The sequence below is a fragment of the Mobula hypostoma genome, chromosome 4, assembly GCF_963921235.1.
Source record: "Mobula hypostoma chromosome 4, sMobHyp1.1, whole genome shotgun sequence".
Lineage (NCBI taxonomy): Eukaryota > Metazoa > Chordata > Chondrichthyes > Myliobatiformes > Myliobatidae > Mobula > Mobula hypostoma.
Genome location: NC_086100.1, coordinates 166,727,193 through 166,749,499, shown reverse-complemented (window position 1 = coordinate 166,749,499; position 22,307 = coordinate 166,727,193). Strand labels below are relative to the sequence as shown.

The 22,307-nt window shown below is 42.1% G+C and overlaps 2 protein-coding genes across 3 annotated transcripts in view; one reads left to right on the top strand and one right to left on the bottom strand.

Annotated features, from left to right (window-relative positions):
- Window positions 1-22,307, top strand: part of LOC134345745 (uncharacterized protein C4orf54 homolog) — an 86,589-nt gene that overhangs the window by 51,132 nt on the left and 13,150 nt on the right. The gene's annotated exons all lie outside the window — the stretch shown is intronic.
- The window catches only part of mttp (microsomal triglyceride transfer protein), a 46,384-nt gene continuing 26,378 nt past the window's right edge, over window positions 2,302-22,307 (bottom strand). Inside the window, exons 9-18 of the mRNA XM_063046908.1 lie at window positions 21,175-21,343; window positions 19,622-19,729; window positions 16,704-16,916; window positions 15,125-15,336; window positions 14,296-14,393; window positions 12,244-12,365; window positions 10,658-10,885; window positions 9,198-9,322; window positions 5,694-5,864; window positions 2,302-4,753 (exon numbers count right to left, since the gene is read on the bottom strand). Of these exons, the coding sequence (XP_062902978.1) occupies window positions 4,588-4,753; window positions 5,694-5,864; window positions 9,198-9,322; window positions 10,658-10,885; window positions 12,244-12,365; window positions 14,296-14,393; window positions 15,125-15,336; window positions 16,704-16,916; window positions 19,622-19,729; window positions 21,175-21,343 (1,612 nt within the window). The 3' untranslated portion in view covers window positions 2,302-4,587. The remainder of the gene's footprint in view (window positions 4,754-5,693; window positions 5,865-9,197; window positions 9,323-10,657; window positions 10,886-12,243; window positions 12,366-14,295; window positions 14,394-15,124; window positions 15,337-16,703; window positions 16,917-19,621; window positions 19,730-21,174; window positions 21,344-22,307) is intronic.

Sequence of the window (22,307 nt, the reverse complement as noted above, 5' to 3'; positions counted from 1 at the left end):
TAGATGATTTTAACTTTCCACGCATTGACTGGGACTCCCATACTGTAAAAGAGCTATTTGCCAGATGTGATCAAGATCTCCTATTAGAGAATGAGACGGGCCAGGTGACATAAATTTGTGAATCTAGTGACTATAATGTCATTTGTTTCAAGGTAATTATGGAAAAGTATAAGTATGGTCCTCGGGTTGAGATTCTAAATCGGAGAAAGGCCAGTGTTGATGGTATCAGAAAGGATCTAGCAAGGTGGATTGGGACACATTGTTTTCTGGCAAAGGTGTTCTTGGTAAGTGAGAGGCTTTCATATGTAAAATGTTGAGAGTACAGAATTTGTATGTCCCTGTCAGAATAAAAGGCAAGGACAAAAATTTTAGGAAACCTTGGTTTTCAGGAGATATTGAAGTTAAGAAAAAGGAGGTGCATAACACATATAGGCAGACAGGTACAAATGAGGTACTTGAGGAGTATAAGAAATGCAAGAGAACACTTAAGAAGTAAACCAGGGGGGCTAAAAGAAGACGTGGGGTTGCCCTAGCAGACAAAATGAAGAAGAATCCTTACGGCTTCACAGATATACACTAACAAGAGCAAAAGAATAGCAAGGAACAAAATTGGTCCTCTTGAAGATCAGAGTGGGAATCTATGCATGGAGCCAAAAGAGATGGTAGAGATCTTAAATGGAATTTTTGCATCTGAATTTACTTCGGAGATGGATACAGAGTCTGTAGGTGTGAGCAGTGAGGTCATGGACCCTATTAGATTACAGAAGGGAAGGTGTTTGCTGTCTTGAGGTAAATTAGGGTGGATAAATCCCCAGGCCCTTATAAGGTGTTCTCTCAAACCTTGTGGGAGGCGAATGCAGAAATTTCAGGGGCCTTAGCAGAGATATTTAAAATGTTCCTTAGCCATAGCTGAGGTGCCAGAGGAGTGGAGGATAGCTAATGTTCAGTTGTTTAAGAAAGGCTCTAAGGATAAGTAGGGAAATTATAGACCGGTAATGCTAACAGCAGTAGTGGACAAAGTATTGGAAGGTATTCTAAGGGACTGGAGATAAACATATTTGGATAGACAGGGACTGATTAACAGTAGTCAAAGGGGATTTGTGTGTAATAGGTCATGTCTAATCAATCCTATAGAACTTTTCAAGGCAGTTATCAAGAAAGGTGATGAAGGCAAGGCATTGGATGTTGTCTGCGTGGACTTTAGAAAGATGTTTGACAAGTTCAAGAATGTTCAGTTGCTTGGCATTCAGGATGAGGTAGTAAATTGGATTAGACATTGGTCTCACAGGAGAAGCCAGAGAGTGGGGTAAATGACAGCCTCTCTGACTGGAGCCTGTGCCTAGTGGTGTGCTGCAGGCATTGGTGCTGTGTCATTTATTGTTTGTCATCTATATCAACAATCTGGATGATAATATAGTAAACAGGATCATCAGATTTACAGATGACACCAGGATTGGGGGTATAGTGGACAGCAAGGAAGGCTATCAAGGTTTGCAGTGAGATCATGACCAGCTAGAAAAATGGACTGAAAACTGTCAGATGGAATTTAAGGTAAGTGTGAGGTGGTGCACTTTGGGAGGACAAACTAGGATAGGACTTACATGGTGAACAGTAGGACACTGAGGAGTGTGGTAGAACAGAAGGATCTGGGAATACAGATCCATAACTCCTTGAAAGAGGCATCATAGGTGCCTGTAGATAAGGTTGTAAAGAAAACTTGCGGCACATTGGCCTTCAAAAATCAGTATTGAGTATAGGAGTTAGAATGTTATGCTGAAGTTGCAAAAGACATTAGTGAGGTCTAATTGGTGTCCAATTTTAGTTATTTACCTACATGGATATTAGATTGAAAGAGTGCAGAGAAAATTTACAAGGATGTTGCTGGAATTTGAGGACCTGAGCTTTAGGGAAAGATTGAATAGGTTAGGATTTTATTCCCTAGAACATAGAAGATTGAAGGGAGATTTGACAGAAGAATACAAAATTATGATCAAATACAAAATCATTCAGCTGATAGTGAGAGTGTGGATCAAGCTGCAAGTGGTGGGTATGGAGTCAACGTCAACAGTTAAGAGAAATTTGGATAGGTACATGGACGGGAGGGTTATGGGGGGCTATGGTACAGGTGGGGATTGATAGGACTATGCAGATTAATGGTTCAGTACAGACTATTGGGGCTGAAGGGCCTGTTTCTGTACTGTAGTGTTCTATGACTGTATGTGACAATGTGACAATGTTAAACCAATTTACCAGTACTCATTTTTAACAGCCATAAAAAATTGCAAATACAAACTACTGAATTCTATTTAATTCTGGTTCACAGCTTATATTTTCCAAGTTCCATTCTGAGTCACAGTGTGTGCATAACTATTATTCCTGACAACTTCAGGTGACCAAATGCTCGTAGTTGCCAACTCCAGGAATTAAAGATGAATCTTCAGCCCTTTATTGGGACAGAAATCATACAGAGGATAAACAAATGATATTTTTATTTTCATTGTTTTTATTTGTTTATTAGTTTTTATTAGTTATAAAAATATTGGAGATGGGCTAGTTAAATGCGAATCACCCAACTGGATCAAAAGAGTCTGCTGTTTCCTGATTGGTCATGAATGATGATGAAAATTATGTCTCACCAATGAAAAGAGCATGAATAAGACTGTGAAGTTTGAGATGATTTAAAAATCCTTGAGGCACTGGCCCAGCTAAAGTCAGTCACGCCAATTAAAAGGCCCCAAATCGCTGTTTGTGTCAGTTGTGTCCAATTGGAGAGGAAAAGTGTTTGCAGGAAGTCCTGGTTCAGAAATCACCAGCTGTGATTGTTTTCAATTCCACAAAATGTCACTGGAATTGTAAATAACACTTGCAACACACGTTGCTACTGTAGAAGAGCCTAAATATTTCTTCTGTGCTCATCCATGCTCCTTCTCCCACCCTCATTTACATCATTGGCTGTGTCTGAATGTACAACTGTTTTACCCTCTGGACTGTGAGCTGTTCAATCTCACCCTACATTTAAAAAAAAACCTTTAAATACACATAAAAAAGTAAATATCACAAAGGTATTAAATTAACACACACAGCCTTAAAGGGAAAGTGAATTGATCTGAATTGAACAAATAATTCTAAATGTCATTCTTGGAGTTATCCGTGTGTTTTACAGAAACTCTATCCTCCCTCTAAGTCTTCGTCAACTTTAGATTCAAGTTACCTAGGAGAAAAGTGTGGATCAGGAAGGATCCACAGGCTTCATCCAGAACTGTACTTTACTATCACTTGTAGAGAGCCTGAGAAGGTCCTCTACAAGGTGGTGGTAAAAAATACTGGCCAATGGGTACCACTAGCACTTGGAAAGTAGAGCATCTCCAGATAGCTGATCCCAGAGACTTTCAGGGTATAGTCTCTGACTGGACCCAATTTCATATGGACTTTTCTTTGTCCATGTTTGGGGTCTTGGCAATGTTTACCTTTTGTAAATGACCTTGGACGAAGTCCACATAGTACCCAGATGCACAGGAAAGGGAGGCTTTTCCCTCTGGAAGGTAGTCCACTACTTCAGCATGGGTGATCCAATTGGTTGAATGGGTTTCCTTCCATGCTACCAAATCATACTGCATGAACAGATGGCTCAGAAAGGAAAGAATCGAGTATAGTATCCAATTCCTTTCTGTTTCAGTTAAAGTTTAACCTGCATTTCACAGTTTCACCATCTATCTGTGCTTGGTTTCTCTCTCCATCTGCTCTTATTAGTTAACCAGAAGGCTTTCTTTGTAAGCATGGGGATCACGTCTTTTCAAGCAATCCAAGTCTCTTCATATCAGAGATATTTCCTTCGTTACCTCCCACCCTTTTGCTTAAAGTTAACCTTCTTTTCCCACTTCATCGGTTCTAACGAAGATCTTCAAACCTGTTTCTCTCTCTGGATGCTGCATGACTTGCTGAGTGTTCCCAGCAGTTTTTTCTTCTCGGCCCACTGTCACTAGTTGCTGAACTGCAGCTCTTCACAATCTGTTTGTTGCAGGGAGGGTTGGACAAAGGAGTAATTTTAACCTGATACATCCAACAGGAAACTGAAGGAGCAAAAGATTTAACAGCAGGTCTAGGTGAGCTGTAAAAGAAACTAAGACTTGGCATGACCTAGCCAATATTTATGTCTCCTTCAGCATTTCTAAAGCAGATTATCAAGGTATTGCCTTGTTAAGTTTTTTTTTGGAAATTCTATGCATAAATTGGCAGCTGTTTTTCCTATGTTTTAAGAGTGACTTAAATTGTTTCTTTGATTGTAAAGCACATCAGGATGTCCTGAAAGATAAGAACTCAAGGGGGTCTGTTTCCTGAAATTAATTTTTGTTAAAATTATTCACTTCATAAGGTTTTAAAGATCTCGGCAGCAGGCAGACAGAAGACCTCTTTCCACATTTAGAATCACTTAACAATTCAGACTCATTCCCTCCTACTTGCTGGGCAGATGGTGCCAGCTTCCTCCAATCTCTAGTTTTATTTTATTTTTGCATCTTCCCCTTGTAGGGTCTGTCATAAGTGACAGATCACCCCTTCTCATCTTCCCCCCTTCCCACCTATCTGATCTCAGAACCAGTCCGATGAGTCCGACTCTGTCGCAAAGACCCTTCTGCACATGTCAGAGTTTTCCTGGTGGAGAGGGAATTCTGATCCAGGTATCACAGTTTTCCTGCCTTTCCGAGAGATGTATGTTTGTCCTGATGATAGTCTTTCATACTTGGTCACAAATTGCCTGTAAAGTTAAACATACTGTATATTAGCAAAGCTCCTTGGTGCCCACATTTCAGAAATGTATCTATACTCAGTCTTCAAAACATTCAATCAAGATCATGCATTCAGAAAGTTTATGCATAATAAAAGGTTATCGAACAAGAAACTAATTATTTCTTTCTCCACAGATGCCATCTGGGCTGCTAACTGCTTTTAGTATTCCTTGTTTTACTCTTAATATCCAGGACTTAATATTGTGATCATTTCCTAAGAAAAGTGTGGCCTCCATTTGCACCACACTCTACCATGGCAGCTGTGGATCTTCTGCTCATGGTAATGGGCCGAATGCCAGGAAATGGGACTAGTGTGGTTGGGACATCTTTGGCATGGACAGCAAAATGTCTGTTTCCATTCTGTATAACTCTGTGAAGCTGTGAGTGCTACAAAGGCCTTGGATCGCAGAGGAAAGATTCTCCTCAAAAGAGAGCCTCCTCTACAGGTCTGACAGAGAATTGAATGAAAGAATAGGGCAACCAATTTTAATCAACAAATTAACCCCTTTCCTCCATCTACTGCATTCATCTGTGGTGTATATGGATGCTGTGTTTCCATCTAGTACAGAAACAGGCCATTTGGCCCAACTGGTCCATGCTGGTGTTTAATCAATCAGGACTTCCTTCTCCCTCTTTCTTCCCACCCAGCTGGCATTTGATTCTATTCTTTTCTGCTTCATGCATGGGGGTGAGTTCCACTTCCTCCCAACCCCGTTATGAATTCTCTATTGGACTCATCAGCAACTATTGGCTATTTTCAGTACCTACATAATTCCAGTCCCACCTGCAAGTAAGGAAAATCCCCCTTTCAGCTACTATGCTGAACCCCTTCGTAACTTTAGAACACCACTCAAGGTTATGCTTCAACCTTTTCTTTCACTGACAAAATGGAACTGGCTTGTTTCTCACCTGAAAGGGAACTGGTCTTTGTCCATCTGCATACAGACAAGGAAGGGGTACTCAGAGAACTTCACAGTGGAGATGAAATTGAGCAAAGCCTCCGATTCCACACTTACTTCCACCCCACTCTGTACAAACAACGAATCCACAGTGATGTTGCCAACTACGACCACTGCACCCCTTGAGGGTAAATACAAAAAGTCGGGTTTAGGCTGCTACAATGAACAATGAATCTGCACCATGTAATATTGGACTCAATAACATCTTATTCATGCTTAATGCCAAATAATATTCTTTTATGTAAAGTCTGGCTAAGCTTCTTGTGTTTCTAAGCTGAAAAGGTGTTTCCTGTAGTATCTAAGAAGCAAGCATAACAAAAAATGCAGAATTGTGTACTATACGGAAATACAAAAGCTTCTGCAGATGCTGGAAATCCAGAGGAACACAAACAAAATGCTAGAGGAACTCAGCAGGCCAGGCAACGTCTATGGAGCCGACATTTCAGACCGAGACCCTTCATCAGTCCAGTCCAAATCCACCCCCAAACGGACTTCCATGGCGGAACTTAGTCAAAAATTTATTTCAGCAATGTTCTAATTCGGTGGGCGGAGCTCCAGTAGTCCATCTGAAAATGCTGCCCCTCCGTCAGCAGGGCTGTCCAAATCCATCTCAATACAGACCTCCACGACAGGTCCTTGTCAAAAAATTCAGTTGGGTAGTATTCACATTCGGCCTGGTGAATGGTCTGGGCCTGAAACATTGACTCTTTATTCATCGCCATAGATGCTGTCTGACCTGCTGAGTTCCTTCAGAATTGTGTGTGCGTTACTCAAGATTCTAGACTGCAAGTTTAAAGGGGTAGAACCATGCAGGGATCCCAAAATGAGGGTGAGAATTTTGAAACTGGCCTAACTTATCAGGAGCTAATAAATATGGTGCCCAGTGATGAGCAGGATGGACTTGGTATGAGGTAGAAAACTGAGTCGTTGAGTTTAAACTAAAGACTGAAGAACTAAAGATGAGAATAGCAAGGAGAGTGTAATGATAGTCAAGTCTAGAGGTAACAAAACTAAGGAGTGAAGACAATGAAGACAAGGGTGTGAAGCTCATCTTAGAACCAAAGCGAGTGCAGATGTTACAACCAGCCACAAAAATTACAGCCCAGCACTTCACAAAAACCAGCCTTCTCTCCGTGGATTTTTTTCAAAACTTCTTGCTGCCTCAGTAAAGCAGCTAACAAAACGAAGCTTTTCACTGCACCTTGTACATGTGACAATAATAAACCAATTCCTCACAAGTGAAACTGACAGTGGTGCAGAGTCCAATAAAAAGTGAAGTGAGAACACTGAGATATACACAGAAACCACGATACATCTGTTTTTTAATTCATCAGCTCCCTGTAAGACAAGGGAAACATGCTCAAAAGAAACATTCAGGTATAGAGGACAAACTCAAAATATGCTCTCCACCAAGCTCAATTACAAACTGGGTTAGTTTATGAGAACACATTGGATAAACTAGACCTGTACCCACTTGAGTGTATATTATGAGATGGTCTTATAAAAATGACTGAATGATTTGATAGACTAAACAGAACTCTGTCTAAACTTTGAATTGCGATATCTCGCAGAACCCGAGGGTTCCATGGAACCCCAGCTGAGAAACCCTGGTCTAGACCAAGGAAGCAGAACCTCAAAATGAGAGCATTTGTGGCTGATATTTGGAGCTTCTCCCACATATAAAGAAAGGGCAGCAGATACCAGTAGAAGTTAATGGAAATTTCAACGGTAAAGCAAATAGATTTTTGTCCAGCAAAAGGACTGAGTTAGGCAGAGCAAGTTGATCAGCCAGATTACAATGTGAATGAGATCTCTGGTTATATGAGCAGGGGGAATTACAGTACATCACACCAAGTCCACAATGAGACCAGCATTCACTGCCTTCTGGTCGTTAATTGTGTCTCATCATTACTTTCAAATCCCTCTATGATTTTACCAGTTACAAGCTTTCTTAATATCTTAAGATCCTGCAGTAAATACGGTCTGGATTGGCCTCAGCTAGGGGATTGTGTCTCGGCATTGAAGAGTGTGCAGAGGAGATTTACCAAGATCGTGGCAGGGATGAGAGATCTCAGGCCTGTGAAAAAACTGTAGGATTTGGAATTGTTCAGGGAAAGCTAAGGGCAAAATAAATCAAAATGATGAGGGGTTTGGAAGATTCAGCAAGAATAAACTGTTCGCTCTCATAAATGGTATCAAAAAGCCAGAGGTTGTGAATTTAAAATTATTGTTGTAAAAACTGGAAGGTTACTGAGGAGGAGTTATTTCGCATCAAATGCTGATGTTATTTCAAGAACACAACAGTTAAGATAAAAGCTTTCAAAGGATGGAGGACTTTATTAATGTTGCCTGGATTGGGGATTTTAGTTATGGGGAGAGTTTGGATAGGTTGGGCAAGTTTTTCCTGGAGTGAAGAAGTTGAGGGCTGGTCTGATATTTAAAATTATAAGCTTAGATAGGGGAGCTAGAATCTTTTTTCCATAGTAAGGGTATCAAAAAAAAAGAGGGCATAGCTGCAAAGTGAGAAGGAGTTTTAAAGGGGATCAGAGGGGAGGTTTCCTTTTCGCAGAGAATCACTAATACTGGAATGAGCTGCCAGAGAAGATGGTGGAATCAGATACAATTACTATGTTTAGAGACATTTAAATAGGTACTTGAATAGGCAAGGCATAGAAAGACATTGGGGCAAATGGGATTAGTGCAGATGATCCAAAAAGGTCTGCATGGACTTGGTGGACTGAAGGGCCTGGTTTTATGCTGTATGGCTCTTTGACAATTACACATATATTTGTCAAGCATTAATTTGTGCAGTTGTGGGGAAAAGCCTCTACAAGTTTTCTCCTCACAAGTATATGTGAGACTAGCCCGTACAAATCTTTCAAAAAAGTCTGACAGTATGAGTGGCCTTTTCAGTGCTATAAATTTTCTGAATTTCTGGATTACAGGTTTTATTAGAGTAAATGAAATTAAGACCATAAGAGATAGGAGCAGAATTAGGCCACTTAGACCATTGAGACTACTCCGCCATTTCATCACGGCTGATCCATTTTTCCTCTCAGTGCCAATCTCCTGCCTCCCCCCCCCGCCCCGGCATTCTTTCATGCCCTGACAAATCAAGAATCTGTCAACTTCTGCCTTAAATATACCCAATGACTTGGCCTCCACAGCTGCCTGTGGTAAATAATTCCACAGATTCACCACTCTCTGGCAAAAGAAATTCCTTCTCATCTCCATTCTAAAAGGGCACCGCTATATTCTGAGGCTGTATCCTCTGGTCTTAGACTCTCCCACCATAGAAAACATCTCCACATCGACTCTATCAAGGCCTTTCACCAGTCAGCTGTGAAGTGTTTGAAAGGTGAAACAAGGGACCTAACTGCTTTCTGTTCCTACGTCAAATCAGTAAACCCGATTTGATATAAAGCAGACCACAGGGTACAGTGAAGCCTCATACCGGTTGCTGACAGTGGTTTTAGACTCCCGGTACCAGAGGCTGAATTCCATTCCACCTGAGATGTCAATGGCCAAACCTCCTTGGAAATCCACAGCTGCCCTCAGGCCTGACTGCAGTGGGAGAACCTGAAATGAAAAGAAATTGAGGGGTTTCAATGTTGCTTCAAATTGACAAAGCGAACCTCACACTAGAGGTAAAGATAAAATAGATTTTCACATGTTTGGTCAATTGAAATAATATCAGAAGATGCTGTAGATTCTTAGCAGCTCAGGCAACGTCCTGAACAGAGGAGTTAACGTCGGCTGATGAAATGTCACCAACCTGAAATATTTTCTCTCTCTCTCTTCCCCCAACTCCAGAACTACTTGGCATTACATTTTTGCCTGAACACACTCCTGTGAAACACTTGGAAACATCTTGCTCTGCTACAGTCACTACAGAAATGCAGGTTATTGTTATTCACAGGGTTTCTCTTACGTGTTGGAGGAGATTCATATGGAACAGGAGCATTTTCCGTCACTTATTGAATGATCTGTTTCCACACTATAAGTTACACATAGTGCTTGATCACCATCCTGTCCACTGGAAAAAACAATTTCCTACACATTGAAGTTGCAGTGTATAAAACCAGAGACCATAAGACATAGGAACAGAATTAGATCATTCAGCCATTGAGTCTGCTGCGACATTTGTTCATTCCCTCTCAACCCCATTCTCCTGCTTTCTGCAATCTCAACAACCTGAGTCTCAACCTGGACAAGACAAAAGGGATGACTGTGAACTTCAGGAAGGCACAGGTCGACCACTCTCCATTGCACACCAATGGATCTACTGTGGAGAGAGCGAAGAGCACAAAGTTCCTGGAAGTGCACATAACGGGCGATCTAACCTGGACCCAAATTACCTCTTCATCCGTCAGGAAGGCACAGCAGGGCCTACACTCTTTGAGGAGATTGGGGCATGCACGGTTCCCCACCCCCGTTCCGGAGAGTCTCCTGTCTGACTGCATCGTTGTGTGATAGCTGCAAGGACGCTACAGAGGATAGTAAGCCATGGTAGTGTAGCAGTTAGCGCAATGCTATTAGAGCTCAGGAGCATCGAAGCTCAGAGTTCAATTCTAGCACTGTCTGCAAGGAGCTTGTATGTCCTCCTTGTGACCACGTGGGTTTCCTCAGATGCTCCAGTTTCCACCCACATGTCAAAGACATCTTGGTTTAATTGGTCATTGTAAATTGTCCCGTGACTAGAGTAGGGTTAAATAGGTGGGTTGTTGGGCAGAGCAGTTCCGAGCCAGAATGCCATTGATGCATACATACATTTTAAGGGAGGTTCTATGTTCTTTTTCAAATTATTAATTAAAGACAATGTTCTGATTAAGACCTGTGACGTACATATCAAAATAAAATATTATGAATTTATCTTGATTTTTAAAGCAGAACTTTGTGGAGACTGACAGATACCTGGGATTGATCAATGAGCAGAATGAGCCCTTTGACGACACTCATCGGATCACCAGTCGTGGTGAGCATCTTGGCCATCAAGTCACTGTAGCCTCGAAAGAAGGTGACGGGCCTGAGCTGGACATCAAACAACACAGCCGACATGCTGGCCAGGGACTCCAGGTTCTCCTCCCCTTCATCTGGTGTTGCAGCTATTAAAGACTCTAATCCCTGAGCTTCAATCACAACCTGCGAAAGAAAGTGACAACGAACTCAGTAACCCGGGCTGTTCTAATGCAATGATGGCAAAATGTTTTATTGTAAAGGCTGCCAAGTTCAAGGCAGGGTCAAAGGTGAGCCACATTTTCTTCTGTAAAAACAAGAGGTTTTTAAGCATTGGTTTATTATTGTCATATGTATTGAGATTTAAAAATTTGCAGATCATTCCACACATAACCACACAGACATAGTACAGAAGGGTAAAAACTATAACAATGTGCAGAATACAGTGTTACAATTGCAGAGAAAATGCGGTGCTGTGCAGGTAGACAAACAAGGAGCAAGGACCATAAGGAGGTAGATCAAGAGTTCATCTTCATTGTACAAGAAGCCCATTCAGGATTCTTATAACAGTGAGTTACAATCTGTCCCTGAGAATGGTGGTGTGTTTTCTCAGGCTTTTTAATCTTCTGCCCAATGGAAGTGGGGAGAGGAGAGAAAGACAGGGTGGGGCGTGGAGAAGAGGAATCTGTTTTCCCAACACAGTTTAGATTTACAGATACAGCATGGTAACAAGTCCTTCTGGCCCAATGAGCCCACACTGCCCAAATATACCCATATGGCCAATTAACCCACTAGCCCATATGTCTTTGGAATATGGGAGGAAACTGGAGCACCTGGAGGAAACCTCCGCAGTCAGAGGGATGGAAAGCGGTTGTTGGCTGCTTTCCAAAGGCAGCAGAATGTGTGGACAGATTCAATGAAATGAGCGATTGGTTTCCGTGATAGAACTGGTTGCATTCAGAACTCTGTAATTTCATCCAGTCATAGTCTGAACAGTTGCCATACCAGGCCCTGATACATCTGGATAGAATGTGGTTTCCACCTCAGTTGCAACCATCAGGAACCACAGTATTCACAGTGAACACAGCCCAGCACATCACACAAACCAATCTTCCGTCCTTGGACTCACTTTACACCGCACGCTGTCGGAGCAGTGCTGCCAGGATAATCGAGGACACGACCCACCCAGCCAACACACTTTTTGTCCCTCTTCCCTCCAGGAGAAGGCTCAGGAGCTTGAAGACTCGTACAGCCAGATTTGGGAACAGCTTCTTTCCAACTGTGATAAGACTGCTGAATGGATCCTGACCCGGATCTGGGCCGTACCCTCCAAATATCCGCACCTGCCTCTTGGTTTTTTTTTTGCACTACTTTACTTTCCCTTTTCTATTTATGATTTATAATTTAAATTTTTAATACTTACTATCGATTTGTACTCCAGGGAGCACGAAGAGCAGAATCAAATATCGTTGTGATCATTGTACGCTCCAGTATCAATTGTTTGGCGACAATAAAGTATAAAGTATATAAAGTATTCTATATACCTGGGTAGCATGCAGTTGGGATTCCTGGCTGAGTACAAAGATGTTCATGTTGCTCTTTCTAAGGATGCCAGAGCCTGAGTACAGGATGTCCAGACTGTATGTGGATGTGGAGTCAGTGCCCTCTGAAAAACACAAAGAAATCCTTGGTAACTCGTCCTACAGCACAGGCAATGTGCAAACTGCCACTGATCAATTATGTGTCATGCAACAGAATTTAGGCAACCCAAGCAATGATTCCAGAAGATAATGTTATTAAGTAGATCACTAGATTCCACATCCCTTTCTTTGACGCTGACTTCCTCTGCTCCAAGGGTGACAACAGTCCCACCTTTTGCACCAACCCAAACTGCTGATACTCTCCTGTGTGACTTAATGCAGTGACAGGCAAGAAACCATGATAAATGTAGACATCACTGCCTCAGAGCAATCTCACAAACACACCCGTAAACACACACAGGCTGTGTACACATACACTCCCACACTGATCCATACACAAATATGAAGACATAGAAGCATATGTGCTTACACACACACACACACAGACACACACACACACACACACGGGTGCACCAGCTCATACATGACCATGCATGCTTGCGTGAATCATTACACACACACGCGCGCACCCGCGCGCTTAAACATCATTGTTTGCACACAAGTAAAACTGTGCTTCTACCTCTCCAGGAGATGCACACAGATGCAGTTACACAGACACTGATGTCTCTCAAACACATGTACCTTTGCTTGTAATGTTTATGAGACTTGGGCTTCTCCTCTATCTCTTAATTTCCTCTCAGTGCTACTAGATCAAGGTTCAAAGGGATTAAGGATTAAGGATCCTGTATTGATTGATTAATTATTATTAAACCCACTGATCTACCAGGTGTGACCTCTGATTTGTTTTTACATCCCTCCTTCAATTTTATGATTAGTCGAGGGTAGGGAACAGGCTATTGTCATGTTTCCTCTGATGCAGTACTGCTACAGATCTTCTTATTTCTACTCTCTGGTCAATGCATCAGTTTGGGCCATTTGTACCTTTGGTTATGGGAACACCCCAATGATAGGGAGCAAAGACAGCTCTCTACATCTGATCTCTTGAATTCAGCTGGCCTAAAAACCATGCAACTGCAGCCTCGAGCATTCATAGCCACAGCGTGGAATGAATGTTGACACAAGAGATGGCAGGCGCTGCAATCTGGAGAACAGATCTGTTGGAGGAACTTAATGGGTTGAGCAATGTATGTGGAAGAAAGGAATCACTGATGTTTTGCTTTGAAACTCTACACTTGGACTGAGAATGGAGAGAGAAGATAGTCGCTATAAAGAGAAAAGGGGGATTGGTGAGACAGGGGCTAGTAGGTTATTGGCTGTAATAGCAAGCTTTGGTAAGAGCATGGTTGAACAGCAGGAGATTAGCAGAAACCACAGAGGAAATAGCAAGATGGTATATTCTCAGCTCTGGGGACAATAACTGCACTTCAAAAAGTCCATGACCTTGAAAGGCGCTTTAATTTAAGTCTTAGTTCCTTTGTTTTGGTTTTAATTCCTAATACTAGTCTGACTGGGTTCCAAGGTTGTTTGTATATAATGATACTATTGATTTCCAGTGCTAGGGAATCATCTCAATCTCCCATCCTCTAACTCAGGATCAACTTCTGCTTGGTGACCTACATTGAAGAGTTGCCTAACTAGAATTCAAAATTCTTTATCCCCAGTCCAAACCCTGGCGTGGACTTGCCCCTCCCTAGCATTACAATATCCTTGGTCCCATAACTCAACAAGATCTCCATTCTCCTGATCTTTTTTGTACTCTAAATTTAATGATTCCAAAGCAACACACACAAAACCATACTCTTATTGATTCCACTTACAATGGACAAGCTTTTAAGTGCCAAAGACATAGTCTCCAAATTGTCAACTTAACCTCTCAATCTCCTTCCTTACACTCCTCTTTTAAGGGGGTCCTTAAACCCTTGCAGTTTGGTTTGGTTCTTGGTCGATACTAATGACAAGGATCTGTGTTGAAGATATATAAATATTTTGACATACGTTTCATGTATCCCGAGTAGGCCGACGAGGAACCAATCTTGGAGAAACGGTCATAGTTGTGAGCAATAGTGTCTTTCAGAACCTTCCACACCACCTCACTGCAAATGATAACGTAAAAACAAAGTAAGTAAAACCTTTGCATTTCTACTAGTTACCGGATCTCAAAAGGTCTCCAGAATTAGTTATACTGACCAAAGTCACAAAGAATCTATGAAACGTTTTGAGGAAAACTACTGTTTTCAAACACGTGAACCTTATACAAAGATTTATTATTTTGAGTGTACTCGAGGAGACCATCACTGCCTAGATCACACCAGGCCTCCTCCTTGCACCTTATTTACCATGTAAACTAGGCTCCTGATATCAACTCCATCACCGAGGAGGATCTCACCACTATTAGGAAAGAAAGCAATGAACGATCAACAATGTCACTCGAAGACAATGTCTGTCTTATAGTGTCAAAGCAGCAGCAACTTTAATGCTGGCCTCAGACAAAAGTTACTAAAATGATTTAGACAAAATGTTCCTTCGTACAAAGTCTATACTATATAAAAGCCTCCCAAGGTGCTTCATGGGGGTATAATAGAAGGGTACTTGTCATGTCATGTTCCACCCCTTTGCAAGAGCTCTTTAATTAATCTTACTCCCCTGCACTTTCCCTAGATCACCCTCCCCTCCACTGCCCCACCAATCCATTTCAGGTATTTATCCAATTCCCTTTTGAAAGAGTCTATTAAAACTGTTTCCCTTTCAGTCTGCACAACTCAGATCACAGGAACTTGTTGCTATGTTAAAACACAAATTACAAGTCAACGGAATTCACATTTACCTTCCGGGAAGTTTAAAGCGGAGAATATCCTGAATCTTTGCGAGTAAATATTTGCTCATCTCAGGTGCCATTTCACCGATGGAGAGGAGAATATTTTTAACTTCCATGTAGGAGGGGTTGTTGTTAAAGATGACATCTGCGGCAGCCACACGCACAGTCTTCTCATGGATCCCTTTGTTCTGATGGTAGATCCTGTTCATTACCTTTCTCACCTGGTCAGAAACAAGACTTGACAGAGAGCTCCTTCAATAGGGAGGGAACGTCGACTCAGACCATGAGAGGCCTGCGTCGGGCATTTTCATGCCTTACAAGGCGCAGATTGGAAGTCTGTGTGGGGCGCCACTCCTCACACAGACACCAGAGCAATGTGTGGTTAAGTGCCTTGCTCAAGGACACAAACACGCTGCCACAGCTGAGGCTCGGAATAGTAACCTTCAGATCACTAGACGAACAGCTTAACCACTTGGCCACGTGCCCAACATGCTTCAATAACACCTCCCTAACACACAGCCTCTACCAGCCAAAAGAAGAAGGACAGCATGTATATGAAAATTCTACCACCTTAAAGGTCCTTTCTAACTCTTAAAACTTTTGACTTGGAAATACATCATCAATTTTTCAATATTGCCAGATCAAAATCCTTGGTTTATCTACCTTTACTTGAAGTGGTTCAAGATAATAACTGTCCACCACTGTCTTAAGGGTAAGTCAGGAATGAACAATAAGTGCTGGGTTTGCATGTATCAAAAAAAATTGGCCTTTCATGAATATGCACAGCGTTCTTTGTGATTGTCTGCTCAAGATGGGAAGGTGTCCTTTGAAGAACTGAGCTTCTGAGATGATCTCAAACCAGCCATGCAATGAATAGAGGGAGATAGTGTGCTTCATGGTGACAATTTGTAATATCCTTACTTCTGGGCCAGGTTTGCATCATAAATGGTGAATGCAGGTTTGTGGAAGATTAGAATTCGGCATGCACAAGTCAAGTAAATTGGACAGAGAATCTGAGACCATTTCCTGTGCAGCACAGAGAAGCAAGCATAAGGCAGTGAAGTAAAAACTGCGGGAGGAACTCAACAGCTCAAGCAACATCGGTGGAGGCAGGGGGATGTTCGATATTTTGAGGTGAGACCCTTTATCTGGTGCAAAGTCTCCACCTGAATCATCGATCATTCCTCTGCCTTCATGAATACTGCTTGATCCACTGAGTTCCTCCAGCAGTCTAGGTTTGCTCATTTTCCAGCAACAGCGTATCTTGAGTCTCCAAGATTAAGGGAAGTTTGAACAGGTGTTCAAAATAATGAGGTGCTTGTATGAACTAAGTAAAGAGAAATTGTTGGTGCTAATTGAGGTCTGGAAAGGGCTACCTGAAAGGATGGTGGCATCAGATCCCATAGGTACCTTAACAGACAATTGGAAGTTTACTTGGCATGCACAGATCTGCAGGATAATGAGGATAAGGCTGGGATACTGGGCAAAAGAGGGGTGGCACTTCCTTAGAGCTAGCATTGGTTTGATGGCCCAAATGGTCCCCTAAACATTACAGTTCTATGATCATGAGAATGATGTGGAATCTCACCTCCTCCGTGATGAAAGCTTGCTCATATTTCTGTATAGTTGAGACTGCAATATTGCTGACAGGACCAGAACCTGACTCTGCATGTGTCAGCAAAATGGGAATTGCCTCGGGAAGGAGGGCGTTTTTCAAAGCAAGAAGATACATCACAGTCTCAGCTTCCTTTGTCGCTTTCTTTGCCCCTTCCAGAATCATTTCCTTTGCTTTAATCACTGTCTGAAATGAAAAAAAATCAGTATCAGATAATAAAATTTAAAATACACAATGTAATATACCTTTTGAATTATTTCCCACATCAGAAGCTTAAGGAAAGTTATGGGTTCTGTTTTACAGAAAGCAGAAAGAGATGGGGGAGATCCTAAATGAATTTTTAGCATCTATATTTACTTGGGAGATGGCATAGAGCTGATAGGACTGAAGCAAAACAATAGTGAGGTCATGGACCATATCTAGATTACAGTAGAGGCGGTACAGGCTGTCTTGAGGCAGGGTAGGGTGGATAAGTCCCCATAGCCTGACAAGGTATCCTTTGCTGGTGCTGAAATTGCAGGAGGCTTGGCAAAGCTACTTAAAACATACTTAGCTATGGGTGATGTGCTGGAGAACTGGAGTACAGTTAATGTCGTTCCATTGTTCGGGAAGGGCTGTAAGAATAAGCCAGGAAATCATTGGCTGTTGAGCCTGATGTAAATTCTTGGAAGGTATTCTAAAGGACTGAATATACTAGCAACACATACAAAATGCTGGAGGAACTCAGCAGGCCAGGCAGCATCCAGGAAAAGAGTACAGCTGACATTCTGGGCCGAAACCCTTCGGCAGGACTTATTTGTGATGGAATATACTACATGTATGTGGATAGACAGGGCTGGATTAGGGATAGTCATCTAGTTTTGTGCATGGTAATTTATACCTAAACAAATTTATAGAGTTTTTCAAGGAAGATTACCAGGAAAGTTGAAGAAAAAAAAACTGGGTGTTGTCAACAATTATCTTAACAAGACCTTTGACAAAGTCCTGCATGGAGGCTGGTCCAAAAGGTTCAGTCATTGGGCATCTAGGATGAAGTAGTAAATTGGATTCGACGTAGACTTTGTGGGAGAAATCAGAGAGAGTGTGGTAGTAGATGGCTGCCTCTCTGACTGGAGACATATCACTAGTGGTGTGCCGCAGGGATCTGTGCTGGGCCGGTTGTTGTCTGCCATCTATGTTAATGATTTGGATGATAACGTGGTAAACTGGATCTACAAATTTGTGGATGTCACCGAATGGGAGCATGATAGACATGGAAGACTATCAAAACTTGCAGTGGGATCTGAGCCATTGGAAAAATGGGCTGAAAAATGGCAGATAAAATTTAATGCAGACAAGTGTGAGATGTTACACTTTGGAAAGACAAACTAGGGTTGTTCTTACACAGTGAATGATAGGACACTGGGGAGTACAGTAGAACAAAGAGATTTGGGAATACAGATCCAAAGCTCCTTGAAAGTGGTGTCTCAGGTAGATAGGGTCATAAAGAGATTTTTTTTATCACATTGGTTTTCATAAATCAGAGTATTAAGTACAGAAGTTAGGATGTTATGTTGAAGTTGTTTAAGGTACATAGCACATATGGTTATGAGAGCAGAAAAAAGGGTCGCAAAAATATATAGCCCACGTCCCTGAGGAGCATGGCCAGTAGATTGATGGTAGATGGGGTGTTGACCTGGTCCAGCTTGTTCTTCCACTCAGCGAACTCTGGAGAGAAGCACTGAGCAAATACCAAAGGGCAACACTGAGCAAGCACTGGAGGGCAGCACAACCAGGAGGGAAAAGGGGATGGTGAATGGTAATGACCCCCCTCTCCTTCACCATTCCCCATCCTCTTTTCTCTCTCTCACCTGATCTCCTTGCCTGCCCATCCCCTCCCTCTGGTGCTCCTCTCCCTTTTCTTTCTTCCATGGCCATCTGTCCTGTCCTATTAGACTCTCCCTTCTGTAGCCCTGTATCTCGTTCACCAGCTCTTTACTTCACCCCTCCCCCTCCCGGATTCACCTATCGCTTTGTGTTCTTCCCTCCCCTCCCCCCACCTTTTAAAACTACTCCTCATCTTTTTTTCTTCAGTCCTGCTGAAAGGTCTCGGCCCAAAACGTCGACTGTACTATTTTCCATAGATGCTGCCTGGCCTGCTGAGTTCCTCCAGCATTTTGTGTGTGTTGCTGGTACATGTACATAGTTCACTGAGTCAGGATGGTGAAGAAGCCGTTTGAAATGCCAGCCTTCTTTGGTCAGGGCATCCAATACAAAATTTGGGGTCGCATGTTACAGCTGTACAAGACATTGGTGAGACTGCGCATGGAATACTGTGTGCCTTCCTGGTATTTAGCTATAGGAAGGATGTTATTAAACTGGAAAAAATACACAAAAGATTCACAAGGATGTTACTAGAGGACTTGATTTATAAGGAGAGATACAATAGACCTTTTTCCCTGGACTTTAGGAGGCTGAGGGATAACCTTATGAAGGTTTATAAATCATGAGAGGCATAGATAAGGTGAAAGGTCAGAGTCATTTTCCCTGGGTAGGGGGAGTATAACACTAGGGGGCATGTTGAAAGAGGAAAGATTTTAAAAGGGATTGGAGGGGCAACATTTTCATCTCGAGGGTGTGTGTAAATTGTCAAGCTGCCAAAAAGAAGTGGTGAAGGTGGGTATGACTACACCATTTAAAAAAACATTTAGCCAGGTACATATAAAAAAGGTTCACAGAAAGGTTTAGAGTGCTGTGGGCCAAACACACGCAGATGGGACTAATGAAGACAACATAGTCAGCATGGATGAGTTGGTCCAAAGACCTATTTCCATCTTATATAACTCTACGACTCTAGAACTCTCTCTAAATAATGAATTTACAAATACGCCAGAGAAATTCTCTTTGCTCACCGGTAGTTCACACTGTCCTTTCTTGCAGAATTTTCTGACAAGTGCCCCAGTGATGATAACAACAGTTTCTCGGATATCAGCGCTCTTAATTTCTCCATCAATTATACCCTGGGATTAAAAGAAGGACAAATAACTCTTAAGCATTAAAAGTGAAAATAGTAACTAGACAATAGAGAGTAGGTTAGAATAATGAATGCAACACAGAGACTTTTAAATGTACAATATTAGAATGATTATTTGAGCACATGAACTTACTTGGAAGTCAGGTTAGGTTTATGAAGTCTATAACTTCAAGTTGTATTTATTCAAGTGCTAAGTTGCTGTGCTGGTCACAGAGCCATAGAACACTACAGCACAGAAACAAGCCCTTCGGCCCATCTAGTCCATGCTAAACTGCCTAGTCCCTTCAACATGCACCTGCCCCATAGCCATCCATACTCCTCATATCTCTGTACCTATTCTTTAAATGTTAAATTCAAACCTGCATCCACCATTTCTGCTGGCAGCTCATTCCACACTCTAACTTCTCTTTGAGTGAAGAAATTCCCCCTCTTTTTCCCTTAAACATTTCACCTTTCACCCTTAACCTATGCCCTCTAGTCCTAGCCACATCCAACCTCAGTGGAAAAAGCCTGCTTACGTTCACTTTATCTATACCATTCATAATTTTATATACCCACCCCCATCAAATCTCACCTTATTCTCCTACACTCCAGGGAATAAAGTCCTAACCTATGCAACCTTGCCCTATAACTCAGCTCTTCAATTGCAGCAACATCCTTGTCAATTCTCTCTGCATCCTCCAATCTTATTGAAACCCTTCCTGTACATAGGTAACCAGAACAACACACAGTATTCCAAATTAGGCCTCGTCAATGTCTTATACAACTTCAAAAGAATATCCCAACTCCTGTACTCAAAACTTTGATTTTTGAAGGCGTTAATGAAGACTTTGATTTTGCACGTGCCTCTACACCCACCCTTGTGATTGATTAGTAACTGCTTCCTGAATTGATTGACCAAACCACAAGGATCAAGGAGGGTATTTGGGAATTTCAATCGATACCTGCCTTGTATGTGATTATAAACATATCCCATGAACAGGTAAAGGTCTGAATTATAAAAGTAGATCCTGAATGATTAAAAGATCGCAGATTCCTACTATAAGGTGCTGATTGTTCTTCGGTAACATCAATTATTCAACTGGAATCATGCGGGATGTTTACTGAGGATATTGTCTAACTTACTCTGCATTTACTTTGATGCTTTGTGATAGTGGGGAGAAGCAAAGGGGCTGTCTCATTTGCTGAGCCAACTATATCTAATGGATAATGAGGGAAATTAAACTCTTTGATACTCCACAACTTTGGTTAGCCATGCTTTTCAGAGGCAGAGTGTCCAGCTGGACAAAGGACATAACTCCAAAGCACCCTCATCCTGTAAACCATTGATATCAAGCAGAAGGTGATCATTCGAAGGCAAGTTTAAAAGAGCACTCATGCTAATACCTCAACAATCTGACTGTAAGCGATTGTCTGACTGAAACTACTAACCATTAAGGCTTTTAGCAATTCTTCTGTGGGATGAGAGGTGAAGCCACAGGCATACAGGAACCTCTCCTGCAGGATGAAGCTGCTGTCATTTCGGAAGTCCAGGAATTCCAACATTGCTGCCAGAGAGGCAGCGGTGTGAGCCGAGGTCACAGCATCGACTAGTGGTGGGCTGTAAGAGAGAGGCACAAGAGGCGGCAGATGAGCGAGACTGCTCAAGGACCTTTGTTAGGAGAGGCATGTACTGGAGGTATTGATAGCGAATTCCCTTTCTGGCACACCTTAATGTTACATCCAGCTTGAACAGATCTGAAAGAAAATGAGTGTACTCTTAAGTTTAGTAAATGGTATTTGCCATATTGTAGAAACCAAGTACAGGCCTGGTGATCACATTGCAGAACATTTCCACTCAATCTGCGACAGTTAAAGTCAAGTTTATTGTCATATACACATGCACAAGTGCAATGATAAACTCACCTGCAGCAACGTCACAGGCACATTCAAATAAGCAGCGTTCAAAAGAAAAACAAATATTAAAGAATGCAAATAGAATTTTTAAAAAATCCATTTAATGCAAAGAGATCAAAAGTGGTCGTATCATTTCAAAGGACCTACCCTGGGCCCAACACATAAGTACAATTGTGAAGAAAGCACGACAGCACCTCTGCTTCCTTAGGAGTTTGTGAAGATTCGGCACGACATCTAAAACTTTGACAAACTTCCACCGATGTGTGGTGGGGTACATTAACTGCCTGCATCACAGCCTGGTCTGGAATCATCAATGTCCTTCAATGGAAAATCCCGCAAAAAGTAGTGCATACAATCCAGTCTGTTATGGGTGAAGCCCTGTCCACCATTGAGCACATCTACACAGAGTGTTGTCACAGGAAATCAGCATCCATCGTCTAGGACCCCCACCATCCAGGCCATGTTCTCTTCTTGCTGCTGCCATCAGGAAGAAGGTACAGGAACCTCAGGACCCACACCTCCAGGTTCAGGAACAGTTATTACCCCTTGACCATCTGGCTCCTGAACCAGAGACGATAACTTTACTTGCCCCATCACTGAACTGTTGCCACAATCTATGGACTCACTTTCAAGGACTCTTCATCTCATGTTATTGATATTCATTATTT